This window comes from Jatropha curcas, chromosome 5 (genome assembly GCF_041381405.1).
Source record: "Jatropha curcas cultivar XTBG-Jc1 chromosome 5, XTBG_Jcur_1.0, whole genome shotgun sequence".
In the NCBI taxonomy this organism is placed as follows: Eukaryota; Viridiplantae; Streptophyta; class Magnoliopsida; order Malpighiales; family Euphorbiaceae; genus Jatropha; species Jatropha curcas.
Genome location: NC_143155.1, coordinates 29,950,074 through 29,975,175, shown reverse-complemented (window position 1 = coordinate 29,975,175; position 25,102 = coordinate 29,950,074). Strand labels below are relative to the sequence as shown.

Here is a 25,102-nt window from a genome sequence, read left to right as displayed (position 1 = left end):
GAGAATTAATTAATTCTTCAAATGGAATAATAGTTCCAAACCCTAACGTGTTAAAAATTAATTAGCATTTATAAAATTAACATGCAAACTTTTGACGAATGCTCATATTCTTCGATTCAACTACTTTAAGATCCATACTTATTCGTTGTTTGGGTCTTTTCAGGAAACGAGGAAGCCCAATCATTCATTTCATTTGCTCCAACTATTCCTATATTTGCAAAACAAATCCTGCTTTAAAGGGATTCTTTTTGTTTTTTAATATTTCATCCCCATAAAGTTTTCCTAAAAGAGTTTGGCTTTAAAACGTTAAATGGCAAATGTACGTGGTCCGCTGGACTTCAAATATATATATATATATATATATATATATATATATATATATATATATATATTAATTCATTGATATGCCCAATGAACTGAGAATATATATATATATATCTTTTTTAATGTCCATTTAATATTTATATATATTATTTATTTTCTCTTTTACATCTATTCTATTTTATTAATAATTCATTCAGTTTCATAGCGACGTAATTAATCAACGGGGATTTCTATCAAGGTTAATGCTGCTTCAGTAAAAAAGAATATAAAAAGTCTTCAATTTTTATAGTATACAGTACTCTTTACATTATATTTGACAGTTTTTTACTTATTTTTTAATTTCAATAACTTTTAAAAAAAATTAAAATTTCTTAAATTTAAGGAAATACTCCATGTAGATTTCTCATATGAAAATGATGGCCACGTGAATTCTCCTCACTGTTAAAAAAAAAAAAAAGAATACGAAATTTTTTTTACTCAATAGAGTCATAATTATTTTTCTCCGTAGCTTGCTGCATTTTCTTGTTCCCAAAATTTTATTTTACCTGATAAATTTATCATAATTAATAATATAATATTCTTTCAGTTGTTTGTATATATCTTTCATTAGAAGTCTAAATTTTGTAAACATTCTTGTCGCGTTAAATAAGGCCATATTATATATATAAAAAGTCAATAAAAAAATAGGAAATATATCATGTCATTAGCCTCACCTGTGAAAAATTCTAATTCTAATTATTATTATTTTCGTATACAAATGCTTAACCCCAATCCCCGGCCAACATTACGCGCCGTAGATATTCAATGACGTGGACTAACACGTGGAAAATGGGAGTATTGTGGATCGTCCGATCAATTAGCGGTTGAATTTTCCAACGGCAAAAAACCACCATTAACGGGAGCATTAACGAACATCTTTCGCTTTCAATTACGAATTGAGAATCTTTTATTTTCTACGGGTCCAGACAAACCGTATACCCTTGAAAACGGAGCTGGGTCTCCGTATGACAAGTTAGGTAGGCCCAGTGACTCACTGCCTGAGTGGGATTCTACCATAACCGTCCGAGTAGGCAAACTTTGACAGTTGATGCCAAAAAAACAAAGGTTAAAGGCCGTTAGATTCCCATAAAGATGCCGGATTAAACCGTATTAGGAGTTGATTACGATTATTCCGTCTAAACAACAGATAGATTTAAAAAAGATTTGGTAGGGTTTTCTCGTCTATTTGCATACCGTGGATTGAATTAACTGACATGAATTAATTAACGGAAAATATTTTTTATAAAATGATTGGATTTTAAATAATGATTCGTTTTATCTCTACTTTAATAATTTTTTTTTAAAAAAAAAAAAACCGAAATGCATGTTTCATATTTCACACGTAACATTTACTTATATTAGATAATAAAATAAGTTCATTGGATAATGAAATCATATCGCTATCTTTTAGTAGTAATATTATGAAAATCAATATATATACTTATGGCAGGTATTTCTAAGTTATTAAGAAGTAACATTATTGTTTTCCTTGTAGGATATTTTCAAAGTAATATTTTGACTTCATGTTTAGAAGTATGACAAGTGGTGTATAATTAGTAACTGACAAGTGATATTATTGCTCACTTGTCAAAAAGAATTCAAAGTATATGACTTCGCTTTATGTCTATTTGAAAATGAATTGAATTTATAATTATTTATTTATTGAATTAAATTGTGTTAAATATAGGGATTCAAATCCCTCAATCTATCTATTCTCAAAAAAAAAAAAAAAATTGTGTTAAATATAATTGATTAATTGTAATATTAGAGAGTGGTTAACATGTTAAGTGATAATTTATCTAGATTTTAATGATATGAATAAATTACTTAATTCATGGATTTTAATTATATGAGTAATTATTTTTGTAATTTATAGATTTTAATATGGGCAGTTATTTTTTATAATAATTTTGAAAATAAATTAAATTTATGATTGTTTACGTACTAAATTAAATTGTGTTAAATATATTAAAAAATTAATATCATATACAATTTATATAGCTTTTTAATTATACGAATAAATTGCTTAATTTATGCCAATGATATGAACAGTTATTTTTTTATATAGATTTTCTTTCATCTTATTTTATTTTATTTTATTAAAAGTCAGGCAAACTGTTAGTTTTAATATATGTACGGTTCATAATAGAATGAATTACATATATAATTATACACTTCGTATTGGCTTCTTCTAAAGCAAATCTGACTATCTGACTGCTTAACTGATCATATGGTGACACGTGGAGATAAATAAGTGGATGCATTACAAGCCATGCACTCCTCGTCCTCTCCATCTATAAATACCACCGTTGTCTCATCCTCTTAAACCCATCCCAGCAGCCAAGACAAGTCGTTAGCTATGGCAAACCCATTTTCTCTCTCGATTCTTTTAACTTTGTTTCTGTTAAACTCCTGCTACTGCTTCAGGCCCAAATTTTTTAATGTTTCGAAGTCGAACTCTGATTCTGATTGGGCACCTGCTGGTGCAACCTGGTACGGTAGTCCCACTGGTGCCGGAAGTGATGGTAATTCTAATCCAAACAAATTAAGAGAAATTAATTAATGTCGTTAAAAATCATAATCGTCATTTATATGTTTGTCGTAGCTGGAGCTTGTGGGTATCAAAATGCAGTAGAGCAACCCCCATTCTCCTCAATGATAGCAGCCGGAGGTCCTTCTCTCTACAAATCAGGCAAAGAGTGTGGAGCCTGTTACCAGGTGCAATGCCTTTTTATAAATTTTCATTTTTCTTTAATATTAATTACTTATAAGTAATTCAATTTGATTGGTCTTTGAAATTCAGGTCAAGTGTACGTCTAATTCAGCCTGTTCAGGGAATCCAGTGACGGTAGTAATCACAGACGAGTGTCCTGAATGTACCTCCGAGTCTGCTCATTTTGATTTAAGTGGTTCTGCTTTCGGAGCACTAGCCATTTCTGGTAAGGCTGATCAACTTCGGGATGCCGGCATTTTGCAGGTTCAATATAAAAGGTATTTTATAATTAATTGAATGAACTAATAAGAGAGAATAATATACTTACCAAATTTATTCTTCGATTCTATCCCGGTCTTTGAGTACTTATGTTTTAGTCAAACATATTAATTGCCCATTAGCACTTTTTCCACTATATTGATATATTTTTCAAATTTTTCGACCTAAATCTTTAATCTTTAATTAGTATTAATACATTTTGATTAATGATTTGCCGACTAGCAGAGTTGGGTGCCAGTATCCAGACAAGACAGTGACGTTCCGTGTGGATTCAGGGTCGAACCCGCAATATTTTGCAACCCTAATTGAGTACGAAAACGGAGATGGCGATCTTGCTTCAGTTGAACTAAAACAGGCTCAAAACACTGACTCATGGATTCAGATGCAACAATCATGGGGTGCAGTTTGGAAAGTTAACTCAGGCTCGGTTCTGCAAGCCCCGTTTTCTCTCAAGTTAACCACAATTGAGTCCGGAGAAACTATTGTAGCGAATGGAGTAATTCCTGCTGATTGGCAACCTGGAAAGACTTATCGATCTGTTGTCAATTTTTAGTATCTATATTGGCATATGAATTACTGTAGCATGTATATTTCCATGGAGCAGATATGTTCAAATCGAAGTCCACGTGGAAAGTTATAAATTGCAAGGATTTTAATATAATGTCTTATCGTATGTGATAAGTTCTAAATATGATAAGTTTTACTATTTTTCTTCGGATTTTTTTTTTTTTTTGAAGGAATATATTTTTATTCAGAGTTGAGACTAGAGAGTGTCATTTCCATATTACGTAATGCGGACATATGTATATTCTAATAATGAGATTAGGGAAGGAGAATATGCATCTTCTAATAATGAGATTAGGGAAGGAGAAGGTGTTTGGCTACTTAGAAAAGGCTACTTTTTATTTGGAAAGGGAAGGATGGAAAATATTGGAGAAAGGAAAATAATAGAGAATTATCATCTTTCTTTATATATTTATTTTTCACCTTTGTGTTTGGATAAGACGAAGGAAAGTTTTCTGTTTGAAAAGGGAAAATATATTAGAGGAAAAAAAATATTATTACTAAAAATTCAATTATATCCTCACTTTAAATAATAAAGTATTTAAAGCTAAAAATTCAATTATATACTTATTTAAATAATAAAGCAATTAAAGTTTATCGCTTAATTAATTTGAAGTGTTTGAGTAACTTAATAAATTTGAGTAAAATTCTCATTTTCTTCCATTATTTTTTTTTAAATTGGAAAGATTCAAAACATGTAGGCCGGGATGAAAAATAAGCAAAATATTCTTCAATATTTTTTCTCTTATTTTCTAAACAAGGAAAAATATATTTTCTAGAAATTTTCCATGATTATTTTTCTTCTTTTAAAAACATATTTTCATCCAAATAAGGAGAGAGAAGAGAGATAAGATAAATAGATTGAAAGATAAAAGAGGAAGAAGATTTCGAAACAAAGAAAAAGGAATATCTGATAGTTCATCGTGTGAGTCTCCGTTTATAATTGTCCAAACTCCAAAGGTAATCCTTAACACAAATAAATATAAGAGAAAAATTAAAATTAGTCTTAAATGAATACATGAAAATCTCTATATTAACCGTGAGATTTTTAAATTATACTTATATTAACAATTTAGCCATTTGATTTAAAATGATCGCTTTTGACGGTCAATGATTTTTCGTTTTAAGTTAATTTCGGATTTGGATTTAATTACTTTCTTTTTTTTAGCTTGAAAAATTCAAGATTTATAATTTTTTGATAATAATTTTCAATTTTAATTAAGACTGTCTTATGATTTCCAGATTTAGTTTCTCTTTAATTTTCAAGCTTTCTGATTTAATTTCCAGATTTTTGATTTAATTTTGAATTGTGGATTAAATAATATTTTTTAACCTTTTTTAATTCAACAAATTGAAACTCCTGTAGTAGCTCCTGGAATTGAAATTACAAATTCGGATAGAATTGTGGCCCATCATGAGGGATCAAAGTAAAGCCCATTTAGCATTTTTTAAAAACGGGTCGGCTGAGCGACAAATTTATTGCCTATTTTAAATGGGCTTGGGTTGGGTCTGCTCAAATTTGAATTTGAATGTTAGGACAGAAGAAGCTAATCCCGCTATTCCAGTAAGATTTAACTTTTAGCAACTTAATATAAGGATAGTCAAGGGATGAGATGCCACACGTGCTCCTTTAACTTAGCAATAACGTACTTTATTGTCTTTAATCCATTAATCGGAGATGAAAATTTCTTTTTCTAATCCACGTGGTACAACACACTCCTAAATTAATCTACAAAATTTATAAAAAAATCCACAGAAATTAATAGTAAAATATTCCACTCAGAAAAAAAAAAAAAAAAAGATAATATCAGGACTAATAAGATCCATAATAATCTAATTGGTTGATCACAGACTAATTAAACCCACTGCACTACTCATGGATATTCACTTAATGGCTTTGCTTAGCCAACAGTTCACTCCCTCTTATCATTAATTAATCCACATCAATACCCATTAATCCTTTTGCATTAAATGAGAAAAAAAAATGAATTAATTGATATTTTCTTGAACTAAAAACGTTAAATCAAACTGTCCTAAATGGGCATCTATAAATATCTGTCTCTTTGGACTAAAGATTAATTAGAGGACTAAAACACGGCCAAATTGTGCTTAAAGTTAGGATGTATGAAACAAATGTGAAAATGGTTAAATTGAAAGGAGAAAGGTTAATGACAATTATAGTTAAGTTACATAATATTTGTGTGGAAAAGCAGGTTGAACCAACCTGAAGGGTTGAGAACAAACAAGCTAGCTTAAGTTCGCAGTACAAATTGTTATTGGTTAAAAGAACACGTAATCTATTCCGTTCCAGATTTTTGTCTTGTCCATTAGCATCTTGGATTTTTTTAAAAAGAAAATTTCCTACTTTCTTCGAAAAAAAAAAAAGTTTTAAATTTGAAGAATTGGTTTTTTACATCAAATTTCAATGAAAAAAAAAATGCTCGTATAGGAATTTGATTGCATATTAAAATGGAGTTTGAATATAAAATGGTCACAATTTTTAGATTGACTAAAATGAAATGAATCCTTACGGATTTCGCTTGAATATTTGAAAAATTACACAATATTTAAACTACATTTTAAATAACCAAAGACAGTGGAAGATTAAATGAGCACAAATTAAAAATTTCCACACAACTTTCTTAAATAAAGGACCAAGAAACAAATTTTTTCTCCACAAGTTAGAGCGTAAACTTTATTTTTTACAACTATATTTATTCTCTTCATTCCAACAATGCATTTAAAGATTAGGGGAAAATTGAAATATAATTTAAGGTATACATTAATATTAGAGGAGAAACCAATAAGATATTAAGGGTAAATTAGGAAAAAAATGGCAAAAAAAAGTTGATTAAACTACTTTTCAATCTTGGTGAAAAATTATTTATTTTTATATAAAAAGAACAAAGTGAGTATTATTTCATTTATATAGTGGGAAAAAAAAAAAGAGTACTGTGTGAAATGAGTTTATCCATGGAAAAACATTCCATGACCAAAAAATTTTTCAGCAATATTTGTCTCGGAGGAATTTGGGAATTCTATTATTCTAAGGCCTCATTTTCAACATCTATACACTAAGATGCCATGTTGTTCCAAACCCAAAAAATGACAGACCAATTGCATCATTATGATAAGAGCAAGAGAATTAATTAATTCTTCAAATGGAATAATTATTCCAAACCCTTAAACATTAATTAGCATTTATAAAATTAACATGCAAACTTTGACGAATGCTCATATTCTTTGATTCAACTACTTTAAGATCTATATTTATTCGTTGTTTGGGTCCTTTCAGAAAACGAGGAAGCTCAGTCATTTATTTCATTTGCCCCAACTATTCCTATATTTGCAAAACAAATCTTGCTTTAACGGGATTCTTTTTGTTTTTTAATATTTCATCCCCAGAAAGTTTTCCTAAAAGAGCTTGGCTTTAAAACGTTAAATGACAAATGTACGTGGCCCGCTGGACTTCAAATATATATATTTTAATTCATTGATGTGCCTAGTGAACTGAGAAAAAATATTTATATATATTTTTTAATCTCCATTTAATATTTATAGAAGTTTTTCGCTGAAATATTATTTATTTTCTCTTTTACATCTATTCTATTTTATTAATAATTTATTCGGTTTCATAGCGACCTAATCAACCAACGGAAATTTCTATCAAGGTTAATGCTGCTTCAGTAAAAAAGAATATAAAAAGTCTTCAATTTTTATAGTATATAGTACTCCTTACATTATATTTGACAGTTTTTTTACTTTTTTTTTTAAATTTAAATAATACTTTTAAAAAAATTAAAATTTCTCAAATTTAACCAAACACTTCATGTAGATTTCTCATATGAAAAATGATGGCCACGTGGATTCTCCTCACTGTTAAAAAAAAAAAAAAAATTCAATTCTCAATTAATTCCCCTTAAAGTCTCCCTTTGATTGCGATAACCACGTGGAATGTCTTCAAATATTGCTTGATTTACGTGACAATTTTTTTACTCAATAAAGTCATAATTATTTTTCTCCGTAGCTTGCTGCATTTTCTTGTTCCCAAAATTTTATTAAACCTGATAAATTTATCATAATTAATAATATAATATTCTTTCAGTTGTTTGTATCAATCTTTCATTAGAAGTCTAAATTTTGTAAACATTCTTGTCGCGTTAAATAAGGCCATATATATAAAAAGTCAATACGAAAATAGGAAATATATCATGTCAATTGCCTAATTCTAATTATTATTGTTATCGTATACAAATGCTTAACCCCAATCCCCGGCCAACATTACGCGCCGTAGATATTCAATGACGTGGACTAACACGTGGAAATGGGAGTATTGTGGATCGTCCGATCAATTAGCGGTTGAATTTTCCAACGGCAAAAAACCACCATTAACGGCATCATTAACGAACATCTTTAGCTTTCAATTACGAATTGAGAATCTTTTATTTTCTACGGGTCCAAACAAACCGTATCCCCTTGAAAACGGAACTGGGTCTCCGTATGACAAGTTAGGTAGGCCCATGAGTGGGATTCTACCATAACCGTCCGAGCAGGCAAACCTTGACAGTTGATGCCAAAAAAAGACAGGTTAAAGGCCGTTAGATTCCCATTAAGATGCCGGGTTAAACCGTATTAGGAGTTGATTATGATTATTCAGCCTAAACAACAGAAGATTTAAAAAAGATTTGGTAGGGTTTGCTCGTCTATTTGCATAACGTGGATTGAATTAACTGACATGAATTATATATGAGGTCCAAGATATGAAAATTAATTAATGAAAAATATGTTTTATAAAATGATTGGATTTTATATAATGATTCGTTTTATCTCTACTTTAATAATTTTATATTTTTTGTAAAAAAAAAAAAAACAGCAAAATGCATGTTTCATATTTCACACGTAACATTTACTTATATTAGACAATTAAATAAATTCATTGGATAATGAAATATTATGAAAATCAATATATATACTTATGGCAGGTATTTCTAAGTTATTAAGAAGTAACATTATTATTTTCCATGTATGATATTTTCAAAGTAATATTTTGACTTTATGTTTAGAAGTATGACAAGTGGTGTTTAATTAGTAATTGACAACTGATATTATTGCTCACTTGCCAAATAGAATTTCAAAGTATATGACTTTGCTTTACGTTTATTTGAAAATGAATTGAATTTATAATTATTTATTTATTGAATTAAATTGTGTTAAATATAATTGATTAATTGTAATATTAGAGAATGGTTAATATGTTAAGTGATAATTTATCTAGATTTTAATGATATGAATAAATTACTTAATTCATGGATTTTAATTACATGAGTAATTATTTTTTTAATTTATAGATTTTAATATGGGCATTTATTTTTATATTAATTTTGAAAATAAATTAAATTTATGATTGTTTACTTACTAAATTAAACTGTGTTAAATATATTAAAAAATTAATATTTTATACAATTTATATAGCTTTTAATTATACGAATAAATTGCTTAACTTATAAATTTCAACGATATGCACAGTTATTTTTTTTATATAGATTTTCTTTCATCTTATTTTATTTTATTTTATTAAACGTCAGGCAAACGGTTCATAATAGAATGAATTACATATATAATTATACACTTCGTAGTGGCTTCTTCTAAAGCAAACCTGACTATTTGACTACTTAACTGATCTTATGGTGACACGTGGCGATAAATAAGTGGATGCATTACAAGCCATGCACTCCTCATCCTCTCCTTCTATAAATACCACCGTTGTCTCATCCTCTTAAGCCCATCCCAGCAGGCAGCAGCCAAGATAGCGGTTATTTAATAAGTCGTTAGCTATGGCAAACCCATTTTCTCTCTCCATTCTTTTAACTTTGTTTCTGTTAAACACCTGCTACTGCTTCAGGCCCAAATTTTTTAATGTTTCGAAGTCAAACTCTGATTCTGATTGGGCACCTGCTGGTGCAACCTGGTACGGTAGTCCCACTGGTGCCGGAAGTGATGGTAATTCTAATCCAAACAAATTAAGAGAAATTAATTAATGTCGTTAAAAATCATAATCGTAACTTATATGTTTGTCGTAGGTGGAGCTTGTGGGTATCAAAATGCAGTAGAGCAACCCCCATTCTCTTCAATGATAGCAGCCGGAGGTCCTTCTCTCTACAAATCAGGCAAAGAATGTGGAGCCTGTTACCAGGTGCAATGCCTTTTTATAAATTTTCATTTTTCTGTAATATTAATTTACTTCTAAGTAATTCAATTTGATTGGACTTTGAAATTCAGGTCAAATGTACGTCTAATTCAGCCTGTTCAGGGAATCCAGTGACGGTAGTAATCACAGACGAGTGTCCTGGCTGTACCTCCGAGTCTGCTCATTTTGATTTAAGTGGTTCTGCTTTCGGAGCTATGGCCATTTCTGGTAAGGCTGATCAACTTCGAGACGCCGGCATTTTGCAGGTTCAATATAAAAGGTATTTTATAATTAATTGAATGAACTAATAAGAGAGAATAATATACTTACCAAATTTATTCTTCGATTCTATCCCAGTCTTCAAGTACGTATGTTTTAGTCAAATGCACTGATTGCCCATTAGCACTTTTTCCACTATATCAATATATTTGTCAAAATTTGCCACCTAAATCTTTAATCTTTAATTAGTATTAATACATTTTGATTAATGATTTGGCGGCTAGCAGAGTTGGGTGCAAGTATCCAGGCAAGACGGTCACGTTCCGTGTGGATTCAGGGTCGAACCCGCAATATTTTGCAACCCTAATTGAGTACGAAAACGGAGATGGCGATCTTGCTTCAGTTGAACTAAAACAGGCTCAAGACACTGAATCGTGGATTCAGATGGAACAATCATGGGGTGCAGTTTGGAAAGTTAACTCAGGCTCGGTTCTACGAGCCCCATTTTCTCTCAAGTTAACCTCCGTTGAGTCTGGAGAAACTATTTTAGCGAATGGAGTAATTCCTGCAGATTGGCAGCCTGGAAAGACTTATCGATCTGTTGTCAATTTCTAGTATCTATATTGGCATCTGAATTACTGTAGCATGTATATTTCCATGGAGGAGACATGTTCAAATCGGAGTCCACGTGGAAAGTTATAAATTGCAAGGATTTTAATAGAATATTTGTTTCTATATATATATAGATATATAATTATTTCTAATTATATCTTATCGTATGTGATAAGTTCTACTATAAAGTATAAAATATGATAAGTTCTACTATTTTTCTTCGGATTTTTTTTTGAAGGAATATATTTTTCTTCAGAGTTGAGAGCAGATAGTGTCATTTTCATATTACGTAATGCGGACATACGCATCTTCTAATAATGAGATTAGGGAAGGAGAAGGTGTTTAGCTACTTAGAAAAGGCTACTTTTTATTTGGAAAGGAAAGGATGGAAAATATTGGAGAAAGGAAAATAATAGAGAATTATCATTTTTTTTTATATAGTTATTTTTCACCTTTGTGTTTGGATAAGGCGAAGGAAAATTTTCTGTTTGAAAAGGGAAAAAATTTTAGAGGAAAAAAATATTATTACTAAAAATTCAATTATATCCTCATTTTAAATAATAAAGTATTTAAAGCTAAAAATTCAATTATATACTCATTTAAATAATAAAGCAATTAAAGTTTATCACTTAATTAATTTGAAGTGTTTGAGTAACTTAATAAATTTGAGTAAAATTCTCATTTTCTTTTATTATTTTTTTTAAAATTTGAAAGATTCAAAACATGTAGGTCAGGATAGAAAATAAATAAAATATTGTTCAATATTTTTCTCCTATTTTATAAACAAGGAAAAATATATTTTTTAAAAAATTTTCTATAATTATTTTCCTTCTTTTGAAAACGTATTCTCATCCAAATAAGGGGAGAGAAAAAAGAGAAAATAAATAGATCGAAAGATAAAAGAGGAAGAAAATTTCGAAACAAAGAAAAAGGAATATATGATAGTTCATCATATGAGTCTCCATTTATCAGTGTCCAAACTCCAAAGGTAATCATTAATACAAATAAATATAAGGGAAAAAATTAATCCTAGTCCCTAATTTATAGTTAAATGAATACATGAAAACCTTTATGTTAACTGTGATATCTTTAAATTATAATTATAGTAACAATTTGGCCATTTGATTTAAAATAAGCTCTTTTGACGGTCAATGGTTTTTCGTTTTCAAGTTAATTTCGGATTGGATTTAATTACTTTTCTTTTTTTTAACTTGAAAATTTCAAGATTTATAATTTTTTGATAATAATTTTCAATTTTAATTAAGACTGTCCAGATTTAGTTTCTCTTTAATTTTCAAGCTTTCTGATTTAATTTCCAGATTTTTTGATTTAATTTTGAATTGTGGATTAAATAATATTTTTTAACCTTTTTTAATTCAACAAATTGAAACTCCTGTAGTAGCTCCTGGAATTGAAATTACAAGTTCAGATAGAATTGTGGCCCATCATAAAGGGTCAAAGAGAAGCCCATTTAGCATTGTTTAAAAATGGGTAGGCTGAGCGACGAATTTATGGCCTTTTTAGATGGGCTTGGGTTGGGTCAGCTCAAATTTGAATTTGAATGTTAGGACAGAAGAAGCTAATCCCGCTATTCCAGTAAGATTTAACTTTTAGCAACTTAATATGGGGATAGTCAAGGGATGAGATGCCACACGTGCTCCTTTAACTTAGCAATAACGTACTTTATTGTCTTTAATGCAATAAAGAATACCATTAATCCGAGATGAAAATTTCTTTATCTAATCCACGTGGCACAACACACTCCTAAATTAATCTACAAAATTTTAAAAAAAATCCACAGAAATTAATAGTAAAAAATAATCCACTCAGAAAAAAAAAATTAAAACAAGATAATATCAGGATCAATAAAATCCATAATAATCTAATTCACATTAAAAAAAAAAAAAAAAAAAAAAAAAACTAGAATCTAGTGCTAGTGAAGTACTTGGTGCACCAACAGACTGCAACCCAGCACCTAAAAAACTTGCATAAGAGTTATAAGCCTGTAATCATTAACATTTCTATATCCGGCCAAAATAAAATGAAGTGGGTCACTTTGTAATGTAGAAAATAAAAGCAAATGACGTCAAAAAAAAAAAAAAATCAATCATAAATATCATTAGGTAATATTAATATCACCTGCTGCTCATTCAGTGAAGTGGTAGGTAGCAAATATTTTTCTTTCGATTTATACTAATGAAATTAGTAAACTGTCTCCATCATTTCTCAGTACTGCTACAGCAAAATTCATGAGATGTAGTAAAAGTATCTACTGGTTGCTTGAAGGCCTAAACTATAAGTAAGTGACCAGCTCTTTACTTGTCGCTATCTCTACTACTAAGTACTACTTAAGTAACCAGTTGGCTTTGTGAATGCTTTAAAACGAAGCGAGAATTATGATATAATTGATTGATCACAGACTAATTAAACCCACTGCACTAGTCATGGATATTCACTTAATGGCTTTGCTTAGCCAACAGTTCACTCCCTCTTATCATTAATTAATCCAAATCAATACCCATTAATCCTTTTGCATTAAATCAGAAAAAAAAATAAAAAATGAATTAATTGATATTTTCTTGAACTAAAAACGTTAAATCAAACTGTCCTAAATGGGCATCTATAAATATCTGTCTCTTTGGACTAAAGATTAATTAGAGGACTAAAACACAGCCAAATTGTGCTTAAAGTTAGGATGTATGAAACAAGTGTGAAAATGGTTAAATTGAAAGGAGAAAGGTTAATGACAATTATAGTTAAGTTACATAATATTTGTGTGGAAAAGCAGGTTGAACCAACCGACAGACAAGGAGAAGCATGGGTTAGTTTTCTTGGCTTGGAATTGAAGGGATATGAATAGGTATGGCAGTTAGAACCACTCTCTTTCCTTTCACTCCCTCACTCACTCTCTTTCTCTAACAAATATACACACACATGCAAAAAAAAAAAAGAAATAAAGAAATAAAAAAAATCATTAGGTGGTTTGTTTGACCGGCGGCGCCACCACCACAAAGTCGTAGAAAAAGTCCCTCCGACCACTTGTCACCACACTCATTTAGCTCTTATCACTTCTATCTCTCTCTCTCTCTCTCTCATCCACAAAAACAACCATTACTATATCTAAAAACTAGGACTGGTACTATTCCTCTTCACCATACAACCCTACAATAATTTTCACTACAAGAACATAACTCCACCGCTTTTCTTCTCCATTCTTAATTTTATCTTAGTCTGCTTCTTTTTTAATTATATTTTATCACTCATTCATTTTTTTTTCTTTTTCTCTAGTTTTTTTCTCGTTGTATGGCTTTGATTGTTGATCCACAATCAAACTTCAAGCATTTTTGTAAAATTTGCAAGAAAGGTTTCGGGTGTGGAAGAGCTTTGGGCGGTCACATGAGGGCTCATGGAATAGGTGATGAGAATAGTCATATGGACGATGAAGACCCAGGAAGCGATTGGGAAGATAAATTAGGAGGAAATATCCCTCCTACCAATAAAAGAATGTATGCATTGAGAACAAACCCTAATCGGTTAAAAAGTTGTCGTGTTTGTGAAAATTGTGGAAAAGAATTTTTGTCTTGGAAATCTTTCCTTGAACATGGCAAATGCAGTTCCGAGGATGCAGTTTCCTCCCCAGGATCCGATTGTGAGGATGGCACGCCGAGAAGAGGTTGTGGTTGGTCTAAAAGGAAAAGATCGTTCAGAGCTAAAGTTGGTAATTTTAGCTCAAATTGCCCGTCAAGCGAAGAAGAAGATCTTGCAAATTGTCTTATGATGTTATCTAATGCAACAGTTGACCTTTCAGTAGCCGAACCGGAAGAGTCATGTGCTTCGGCTAGTAAAGACGAGGAGAGAAGAAATCCGATGAATTTTATAGCTCCTATGGCCTATAGGGCGCCGAAAATGGATAAGGCCAAAGGAGTTGCTAACAAAGGAATGTTCGAATGCAAAGCATGCAAGAAAGTTTTTAATTCTCATCAAGCATTAGGTGGACATAGAGCAAGTCATAAGAAGGTTAAAGGATGTTTCGCAGCTCGATTGGATCAAGGACCAGATGATAGTCTAGTTGACGATGATGTTATTACACATGAAGAATTTTTTCCAGCAAAATCAACGTCAACTTTTCAATTCGATCACGGTCCCAATCATGCACCGTTGCCTTCTACTTCAAAAAGGAAATCAAAAGTACATGAATGTTCTATATGTCATCGTGTATTTTCGTCGGGACAAGCTTTGGGTGGCCATAAGAGATGCCATTGGATTACTTCAAATTCACAAGATGCATCTTCTTTGGCCAAATTTCATCAATTTCAAGATCATATAGAACAAATTCAACAAAGACCCAAGTTTATTAATAATCCTGAGACGCTTGATCTTACACTTGATCTGAATCTGCCTGCTCCGGCTGATGATCATAACCGGCGGGACCAACCTGCAAACCCTCCTAACTTTGAAGTTTCTACAGAAATTTATTTACAAACATGGATAGGCGTTGAAGCTAAAGTAAAAGGCGATAGTCACCACCAACACCATTCAAATGAGGATGATAATGAAAACAACATCAACAACAACAACAATAACAATAATTGTAATGGTAATTCAATGCAGAATGTGGATGATGAAGCAGACAGTAAGGTTAAGTTAGCAAAGCTTAGTGAACTAAAAGACATGAACATGAATGGAAGCTCATCTCCATGGTTGCAGGTAGGGATTGGTTCAACCACAGATGTGGGTGCTGACCCCTAAAAGTTTTGGAAGCTATATGAAGGTCTTCCCTTTTTACATTTTCTGGAATTTTTATTATTTCCAATTTTGTATTTAAAAACTGTAATTACAGACTTAACAGGTTCATAACTATAACTTTATACCATTTACTGTAACTTTTTTGATGGAGATTGTAGAAATTCCCATGAATATTAATCATGGAGAAGATTAATCTAAATAAACATATATACGTCATTATTGAGGCCGTAGAATTAATAAATTCTATTAATGTTATACATTCAATATCTGCTTTCATTTTCTTTTCTTTTTCTTTTTCTTTTTCTTTCTTTTTTTTGGTTAAAATTCTTATTTCCACTCCCTTCCGTGTCACATTTTGTGACTTGAGTTGAGAGTCATAACGGAGATTTGCTGTTTCCAAGCAGTTGCCATTGTAAGACAACATGATTTTAAAAATAAAAAATTCTATTTGATGTTTCAGGTGCATGAAAAGTCTGTACAAACTATAAAAGTTTTGGTTCATCTCTGGTGCTAATGTAACAAAATGTTTAACATTGTAAAAGTAATTATTTTCACTAAGATATCTATGTCGGAAAACTAGTATATATATACGAAAAGTATAATTAAGTTTGAATTATGTAATGCTCTTACTGGATTAAGGAGCGGATAGAAACTCTTGATATTTTCATCCTCAAGCAACCATCAGACAGAAAAGAAACTCTATATATAGGTGGACAGTGGGCTTTAACTTATTTTCAGGTAGGCCTATCACCAGAGATGAAATGAAGGTGGCTTGGAACTGCATGCGACGGCAGCAAGGCTCCGGACCATATGGTTTTGACCTCAACTTTTTCAAGAAGCGCTGGTTAGTTATCTGCTTAGTCTGTGCTTTTTCCATAGCGTTCAAACCCAATGTGGAGAGCTCTTCTGAATTTAAAGATTATAGACTTGTTAGTTTGATTGGTAGTATATAAAAGATCATATCATAGATACTATTTACCAGATTGCATTTGGTCATAGTAAAAGTCATATCTGCTATCCAGTCTGCTTTTGTCAAATACTTAATGGAGTACTCATTGGCTGTCCTAAGAAGAAACAAAGAAAGAAGAGTTATTTTCAAGATCTATTCTGGGGAGTATGTGTTTTTCCCCCATTGTTATTAGCATCCTTTTGTCGAATCTCTTAAGTCTATTGTAATAGGCGTGAAACCAGAATTATCAACTATGGAATTAAATGGTTTCTTTCCTTTGAATTTCATTAATCCATATATTAGTCTCGTTAATGCATTTCATAAGAAAAACATTGATCTCAATGTTCCCTTTTATTGGGATAATTTCACATGCTCAATTATTAAAAGAAAAAAAAAAATTGTGTTAATGCGAGTGCTAAGTCAACGTTGACCATAAGGTTAGGGATGGAAAAAAATATATATATAGACAAATCGTGTTGGGTGCGCCACCTGTCAAGAGAAAAGATCTGTATAGCGTAGCATGTCTCCCACAATCCACCGCGTTCCAGTGTTATTCTGCGGCCCAATGGGTACGGGCTTTTTTTTCACCCCAGGAAATTATATTCTGTATAGCATATAATATTTTGGTTAATATAAATGCGTATTATTCAATTTTTATTGTTAATAACATAAAATATTTTATAATTTTAATGGAATAATATTTGAATTGACCATTTTTCTCACATCTAGTTATATTAAAGTTATTGTACACACTTTTGGACAAGATGTTATTTAAATAAAATTTTCGAATTTCTTAAAATTCATATAGAAAAGTAATATATTCTCGTTGATGTTATTGTCTATTAAAAAAAAATCTCAATAAATTTAATTAATTTTTAAGAGCATTTTTCAAAAAGAAAAAAAGAAAAAAAACCCATTTTTTGTACCTTTTTTAATGAAAAAAGTTGGCTTTTACTTTTTACGTAACTACAATAATTAAAATCAATTATTTTACGATATAAAGCTATAAGCTAGTGAAGCTGACATTTCTCCACGTCCTATTTGTTCTTTAACAATATAAATTACAACTTACAAGAGCTCAAAAATGAGAATTTAATTATTCGACAAGCAAGTTTTAACTTGGTGGGAGAAAAGCTGCAGAAAAAACTGGAAAACCCTCATAATAATGGGTAGCCAACCTTATCTTCGAATAGAATATAATCATCTTATACATATAAAGTGGCTGCCACTGCATGTTTGACTCTGAAACTTATCTTTTATATAAACGTATTACGTATTTCTCTTCCCTTTTGTATATTCAAACAATTTATAATTCTTTTCTCAAAAGAAAAAAAAAAAAACTATATTTCATTATATAAAATTTTCAAATTTTAATTAATGCAAATTTGGATTTCAGTCGTTTATTATTTATATAGGAACCAAATTGCATGTTGAGGATCGATTATTTATTTGGTTGAATTGTGTGTATATCATCAGCAAAATTGGCCTTTCAATAATTAATGTGGTATACGAATAATTAAATAAAATAATTAAAAAATTATACAATGGTCTTGTTCAAAATTGGCATTGGGTTCTCTTTTATATGCCGAGTCGTTACACACTATCAAAGTTACTTTGGAAACTATAAAATTACAATTTAGAACCTTAATATATATCAATTAATTAAAATAAATAAGAAAAAAGTTGATATTATTTGAAATTATCAATTCCAAGTTTAAAATATGTGAATATTCTTCTTTGAAAAATATTTGAATAATTATTTAGCTAACTATTTGAAAAAAAGTTATCACATAATTTTTTTTTTCAAGATATTTTATTTTTTGATGCTAATAATATATACTCTATCTGTCCATTAAAAAAATAAAAAAGATTCAAGGCGTTATTTATTCTTTGGAAGGAAGATTCTCAAGAAAACTTCTTTTAAGAAAACAACTTTTATAAAAAAAACAAATTTAAATTCATTTTATTTTTTTTTTCACAAAATACAAATTTTCAATTTTACAATTTTATAAAGGAATTTACATTTTTTGAAGAAGATGTTTTATTCAAGTTCACGCGAGGATTGAGTTCTGGTACAAAACATCAGATTGGTACATTCAATATCAATTTCCGATTGCTATTTTAGCTGAATTTACTTTTGTTTTTTCGTTTTAACTGTCCGGAATCTGAGTTCTACTGGTCCAATTAATTTAAATTTATGTCGGACAACTCATAAGTGAGTAAAGCGCTCGTTCTCGAGTATTTAAATAAATTTATAGTTATAATTCAAACTTGAAATCTTTAGTTTAATAAAAAATGGGTTTTTGTACTCTCATCTTATTTCTTGCTGTGAATCTCATTTTGTTTGTATTGTTAATACTTGCAAGAATATATAATTCTTTCTTTTTCTTTTTCTTAATTTTTTTTTCCATGGGTGAAGCCTTAAACAATCAGAAATAGTTTTAAACACAGATTTGGACTATGCACCTTTAAACGGCTGAAAACTCCAAAAGAAGGATATCAAACAAATCCTTAATTTAAAGTGGTATCCATTCCTTGTGATCGATTTATGAGTTATGACAACCTTAATTCTGGGTAATAACTTGTGGCATAAAAAAGGAGAAAATTAATTTTAATATTAAACTATTAGTAGTTTTTAATTAATAAAAAAATAATGTTATTATTACATTTATCGGAATTATTAATTATTTGGTCAATCGCATGTTGAACAGTGAATTCTGACCAATGAGTTTTTAATGATACTAAACAAATTGAGATTGCAGTTTTGAATTCCATTTAAAGCCACATGCAAAAAATAACACAACAAATTTTTTTATTGATGAATTCACTCGCGAGTCAGCAACTAAATATAATTAAATAATATTATATCTGATAGAATAATTAATTAATATAAAATTTATTCGGTTTTAAATTAACGATAAGATAATATCACGAATTAATTTTTAATTTTAACTTCTTAGTCAAATACTGACCGTCAATATCTAAGGGGAAAAAAAATTCCTTCGTATATCATCATTAGCCTAAAAAAATTGAATGGTACATGTAAATATTTAGAAGACTTTGTTATCAATGGCTTAATTAGGCTTTTTCTTTTTATTATTTGAAAAGAATGGCTTAATTAGTTGAATATTTGTCAAGTAATTAGAGAGTAAACAAGGCTCCGTTTGTTTCCGTAAAATAACTTGCAGAAAAATATTTTCTACAATTTTCCGATGTTTGAGGCGCTCAGGAAAATATGTCAACATTCAATATTTTATTGGTCAAAAGAAAATTAAATTATTTTTTAAGGAAAATAAATTTCTATTTTAACAGAGTAAAACATTTTTCGAATATCGAAAAACCTTATAAATCATATTTTTTAATTTATTAATCATTATAGTCATTACTACTAATCACCGTTTACCACCGACCACCAGCAGCAGCTACCACCACTGGCGGCCACCATCACCAACCACTGACGGCTTTCATAATTTATGTTTTTTTTTCTTTCTTTTCATATTTAACAATAAAATTTTTAAATTATAAAATTTCTATTATTATTAATATTTTTATAGTCTTACGAGATAAAAACTTTAATATTTTTAACTAATTTTTAATAGTACAACCAAACAACCCGAAATAAGTTATTTGAAAATATTTTTCAAGAAAAATGTTTTCCATAAAAATATTTTTCAGTAAATTATTTTTCTACCAATTATTTTACGCAAATAAATGGAAACTAAAATTTAAAATATTAAATTTTTTTTTTCCTTAAAAAGATCTACGATGTAAAACTTTTTTTTCCCTAAGAAGAATGTGTAATTGGGTGTCATCCACGTGGCCGTGGCTTATTCGACTCAGTAGTTGGCACTGAGGACTCTGGACTGAGTCTATAAACCCCTAACAAAACGGCATTTACTACTCTCTCATGAAAAAACTCCTTTCTCAAAGGAAGGAAGGAAGTTACTTTCCTACTCATTTCTCACCCTTCATTTCCTATCGGACATTTCAACAAAAGATCCAATTTTTTAGGAAATTTACCCTAAATTAGGTTAGAATTACCTCATTTCATTAACTTTTTTCTTTTTTAATTACATAAATTAATTAATTTACTTAAATCAATTGAAATAAGGACTTAAAAAATAAAAAAGTTGCAGCCGGTCCAGCCGGCGTGCTAAAGCTACCAAGACTGACAGTTGGCCCCTAATATCACCGTCAAAAAGTTGACATAATCACAGAATCTCTAATTCATTCTTTTGAATTAGTGTAAAATAAATAAAAACAGTATAAATACCGGAATAGCGGGATATGGTGTATGACACGTGGACCACGTTAGTGAAGTGTACTGATTTGATTTGGATTTGTGAGCTTGTTACGCATTATATGTCACAGCGAGGTCGGATTAAAACCAGTGGGGTTCATTTTTATCGATAGAGGACGGTCTGTTGGTTTTATATTTGTGCTTCGTCGTTACAACCAACCCAGCAGTTTTCTTCACTTGTACAAGTAAGCAAGCCACCGGTTCGTTTTCTGGTAACCTCTAATTTAATTTCCAAAATACCCTCCATGGTTTTACTAAATTAAATTGAAAGAAAAAGAATTTCTTATTCAACTTACGTAGTAAAACATAAAAAGAATGGTTAGGAATAAATATACAGAAACGGGCAAGCCTCGCATGTTACATGTCGTTCTTTCTCCATTCATGCACACGCTTTTATTAACTTATATTTAATTGTTTTAAATTGCCGTTTTAAAAGAAGAACAATTACTCCTAAAATCAAAATTACCATTTTGGTTTTTAATTCTGAAACTACTATTTCTTTTTCTTTTTTTTTTCTTTTTTTTTTTTTTTAATTTTCTTCTTCTTTTTTAACCTTTCATATATATCTCTTGGTGGAGGAACGCTTGTCACCTACTCTTTTTAGTTTTTAGTTTTTCCACTCTCTCTCACAACTTCTTTAAAACTCTTTTTCTGGGGAGAAAAAAAAAAGAAAAAAAAAGAAAAGGAGAAATCCAGAGCTCAGAACTTTTTCACGAAGAAAGGAGAGCTAGCTCTGTTTTTGGCTCTGTTTCTTTCTGGATAAAATGGAAAGGCACAGATGTAAGCTCTGTTTGAAAAGTTTCTCTAATGGAAGAGCTTTGGGTGGTCACATGAGGTCTCATATGTTGAATCTTCCCATTCCTCCCAAACCAGAAGAAGACCCGACCATTCAACTCAGCGAAGAGACCGAGTCAGCTTCATCTTCGTCTTCATCTTCAGAAGAAGAAGGAGAAGCAGAGGGTGATGATAAAGGTGTTTATTATGGATTGAGAGAGAACCCAAAGAGAAGTATTCGGTTGGTAGATCCTGAATTCTCTTTCGCTGTGGATGCTACGTCTGTTGTTCTTCAAGACAGAGAGAGCGAAACTGAGTCATCCAAGAACCCAACTCGGAGACGATCCAAAAGAACTCGAAGTTTGTTAGAGCATCAATATCACCACCACCAACAACGGCAACAAGAACAAGAAAACAATTTTAAAAAGCTTATTTTTAGCAAATTAAGTAAGACCGAGTCATGGGCTGAGCCTGAACCAGTGAGTTCAATCTCTGACACGACCGCAGAAGAAGATGTCGCTTTCTGTCTTATGATGCTTTCAAGGGACAAATGGAAGAGAAGAGAACAACTACTACAAAACAATCGAGAACAAGAGGAAGAAGAAGCTGAAGCTGAAAAATCGATTGAAGAAACAGATGAATCGGATGAGTTCAAATCTTGCAAAACAAGAAATCGGGGAAAGTACAAGTGCGAGACATGCAAGAAAGTATTTAAATCTTATCAAGCTTTGGGTGGGCATAGAGCAAGTCACAAGAAACTGAAAAATTATACACAAAACAGAGAAACAGAGTTGGAAACAGAGAATGCAGGTACTTCAACTTCGGCGGTAGAGAAGAAAGTCCATGAATGTCCTTATTGTTTTAGAGTATTCTCATCTGGGCAAGCTTTGGGTGGTCATAAAAGATCTCATGTAACTGGTTTAGGAACAACTCCTGCTAGAAGTTCTACGAAAGTAGAAGACAATTTGAACTTAATAGATCTCAATCTTCCAGCTCCAATTGAAGATGATGATATTAGCCAAATCGAGCTGTCTGCGGTATCTGATGCAGAATTTGTCAATCATATCAAGAGGTGAGTAATTTTGGCTTACTATACTATAGCTATGATCTTCGATAAAAGAAGATTCGATCCAAAAGTAGATAGCTTTTGGCTACTTTTGCGTTTTGGGATCTAAATTCATGCGAATTTGTTAGTTTTAATTGAGTTTTATGCTTCCTATTTATCCAAAGACTATTAATTAATTTCTTAATTAATTTCTTGGTTGAAATTCTAACTCCAATTCATTTCTCCCGTCTGTGTCTCCTGTGACAAGCTCAGTTACTTATAACATGAACATCCAATTATTTATACTTAAATAATAATTTCTTCGTTTTGTTTATAAAGAATTATAAACAGTTATCAATTTCTGGTTATTTCTTATAATTAATAATCATAGAGCTTTAGTAACCAAGTGCAAAGAATTCTTGGTGATGGGTTCTGTTTAAGATTCCAGCTGTTAAGTAGCTAGTTGTTTCACCAGTCATTTTCTTGAAATCTTTTTTTTTTTTTTTTTTTTTTTTATTTTAAGTTTAAATATGTAGTCATTCATCTTCGAAGAAGGGAAGCTGATCAAAACCGTATGTTATTTTATTAATTAATAGAAAAGTAACTTCCACCACCTGTCAATACTGGCATTGTACAGTTAACGAGAGGAGAGAAGCCAATTCTTTGTTTCTCTTATCTGCAACTGTTTTCTTTTCCTTTTTACCTTCTTCTTTCTTGCTCTCAGCATTTTCTTGCTTCTCTGTCTCGGGTCTGTGAATATTTGAAACTGTACCTAAAAACAGATCTGCTAAATCAACAGAGAAATAGCATTTAATGGCATGAGCATAAATATATAGCCTCGAAGCAGCATCTGATTTTACATTAAATATTTTTCAATGTCGGAAATCTGAAAAGCTCATAGAGAGAAGCAAAATCTTCTGTTTTTACTGGGAGAGAATAACATGTTTGGTTTGGCGTGACCAAAGCAATATTCCTCAGTCAGGCTCACTGCAACCATATGGAAACTACAATCACATTCGTTAAATTTGTAGTAAATGAAAAGAACTCGGCGCTGGTTGAATTGATGAACAATATTAACTTCCATCCGTAGAGGTGAGAATAAATTTGATCTCGGGAATATAATCTTTATGATCTATGATCTAAGAAGGATTACACATCTTGATCATAAAAAGAAAAATTTGTAGGAAATAAAAGAAAATAAGTGCTGTTACCTTTTAGACTTTTCTTCTTAACAAAAATTATATATATTTTGTACCCCTCTGTTATTTCTAGAGTTCCTGGAAAAAAATTATTTTGAGAGATCTTTTCTGTTATTTGAGGAAAGTTTCTAGTTCATATATCGAGGAAGATGAACTTGAGATTGACCCGGATAAAAATTTTAGTTTTAATAAATACTGTATGTTTGGATTCACATATTGATTTTTATATCTAGAATTTTAAAATGTGGAATTTATTTGAAATGATACTTGTTTTTGAAATTCATAATGTTTAAATTTTATTTCATTTAGATTTAAATCTATAAATATGTAATAATTCGAATAACAAATTTTAATAAAATTCAAATTCAAACATTCAAATCATGGATTCAAAAACCATATAATTAATTTTTTTTTAAAAATAATTTTTCGGAGTATAAATTAATTTAAGACAATTAGCCTAAAATCAATGGCTATGTAACTAAACTGAATTTCGAAATTCGAATGGAAGCGTTGGCAAGGGTCACGATTCATGAAGCGGCAGGTCCAACATATCAAGTTGTTGCAATTTGATATTATCATGAAATTATCTTTTTTTTTTTTTTAAAGCATGAAATTATCAATTATTAATATGTTTATATTAGAGAAAGAGTTACTATCAATTATGCAATTATTGTGCTCGACAAATGCAAACTAAATGAACTTTAATTTCATTTTTTTAAAGAAAAAAACTTCAATCCAATATCCTTGTAAACTACTAGTGCAAAAAAAGTTTTCTCCCCAATTATATAATTTATTTTGTAAAATGCATCAATATTGCAATCACGGTAATAATATTAATAATAGCCATTTTACCATTTCTTCTATTTAGAAATGGAGTGAATATGAATTTTAAAAATAAAATGCTACATGCTTTGTAAATATATTTCTTTAAAAAAGTGGGATTTTTTTTAAAAAATAAATATTTTGAATAAAATCTGGCCCCAAGCCGTGAAGAATATAAAATCGAGGCTTAGAATGGCTTTCAATTGAAAAAGAAAAGTTCACATTTTTCAATTTGATCACATGGTTTCATGCATGAGATCCCCGATCTTCCATGATTAAGCTTATTTAATTTTCTTTCTTTTATTTTTAATTTCTTATATATAGTAGGAA

The 25,102-nt window shown here is 30.3% G+C and overlaps 4 protein-coding genes across 4 annotated transcripts; all 4 read left to right on the top strand.

Moving 5' to 3' along the window:
- Positions 1 to 2,702: 2,702 nt before the first annotated feature.
- LOC105643365 (putative expansin-B2) lies at positions 2,703 to 4,073 on the top strand. The gene is made up of 4 exons (XM_012228462.4): positions 2,703 to 2,888; positions 2,969 to 3,081; positions 3,167 to 3,354; positions 3,581 to 4,073. The coding sequence occupies exons 1-4, from the start codon at positions 2,723 to 2,725 to the stop codon at positions 3,906 to 3,908; spliced, it is 795 nt and encodes a 264-aa protein (XP_012083852.1). The 5' UTR covers positions 2,703 to 2,722; the 3' UTR covers positions 3,909 to 4,073.
- Positions 4,074 to 9,711: 5,638 nt separating this feature from the next.
- LOC105643364 (putative expansin-B2) lies at positions 9,712 to 11,373 on the top strand. The gene is made up of 4 exons (XM_012228461.4): positions 9,712 to 9,919; positions 10,000 to 10,112; positions 10,199 to 10,386; positions 10,613 to 11,373. The coding sequence occupies exons 1-4, from the start codon at positions 9,754 to 9,756 to the stop codon at positions 10,938 to 10,940; spliced, it is 795 nt and encodes a 264-aa protein (XP_012083851.1). The 5' UTR covers positions 9,712 to 9,753; the 3' UTR covers positions 10,941 to 11,373.
- A 2,452-nt stretch (positions 11,374 to 13,825) lies between these two features.
- On the top strand, positions 13,826 to 15,902 carry LOC105643169 (zinc finger protein ZAT9). Its single transcript, XM_089722052.1, has 2 exons — positions 13,826 to 14,073; positions 14,226 to 15,902. Exon 2 carries the CDS (start codon positions 14,241 to 14,243, stop codon positions 15,684 to 15,686), a length of 1,446 nt encoding a protein of 481 aa, XP_089578178.1. The 5' UTR covers positions 13,826 to 14,073; positions 14,226 to 14,240; the 3' UTR covers positions 15,687 to 15,902.
- A 5,614-nt stretch (positions 15,903 to 21,516) lies between these two features.
- On the top strand, positions 21,517 to 22,986 carry LOC105643168 (zinc finger protein ZAT9). Its single transcript, XM_012228240.4, has one exon. The coding sequence runs from the start codon at positions 21,697 to 21,699 to the stop codon at positions 22,780 to 22,782; it is 1,086 nt and encodes a 361-aa protein (XP_012083630.1). The 5' UTR covers positions 21,517 to 21,696; the 3' UTR covers positions 22,783 to 22,986.
- Positions 22,987 to 25,102: the final 2,116 nt, after the last annotated feature.

Coding starts and splice junctions, on each gene's coding strand:
- LOC105643168 (XM_012228240.4), top strand. CDS start 21,697: ATGGAAAGGCACAGATGTAAGCTCTGTTTGAAAAGTTTCTCTAATGGA.
- LOC105643169 (XM_089722052.1), top strand. CDS start 14,241: ATGGCTTTGATTGTTGATCCACAATCAAACTTCAAGCATTTTTGTAAA.
- LOC105643364 (XM_012228461.4), top strand. CDS start 9,754: ATGGCAAACCCATTTTCTCTCTCCATTCTTTTAACTTTGTTTCTGTTA. Junction 9,920..9,999: donor CACTGGTGCCGGAAGTGATG/GTAATTCTAATC, acceptor TGTTTGTCGTAG/GTGGAGCTTGTGGGTATCAA. Junction 10,387..10,612: donor TTGCAGGTTCAATATAAAAG/GTATTTTATAAT, acceptor GGCGGCTAGCAG/AGTTGGGTGCAAGTATCCAG.
- LOC105643365 (XM_012228462.4), top strand. CDS start 2,723: ATGGCAAACCCATTTTCTCTCTCGATTCTTTTAACTTTGTTTCTGTTA. Junction 3,082..3,166: donor AGTGTGGAGCCTGTTACCAG/GTGCAATGCCTT, acceptor TTTGAAATTCAG/GTCAAGTGTACGTCTAATTC. Junction 3,355..3,580: donor TTGCAGGTTCAATATAAAAG/GTATTTTATAAT, acceptor GCCGACTAGCAG/AGTTGGGTGCCAGTATCCAG.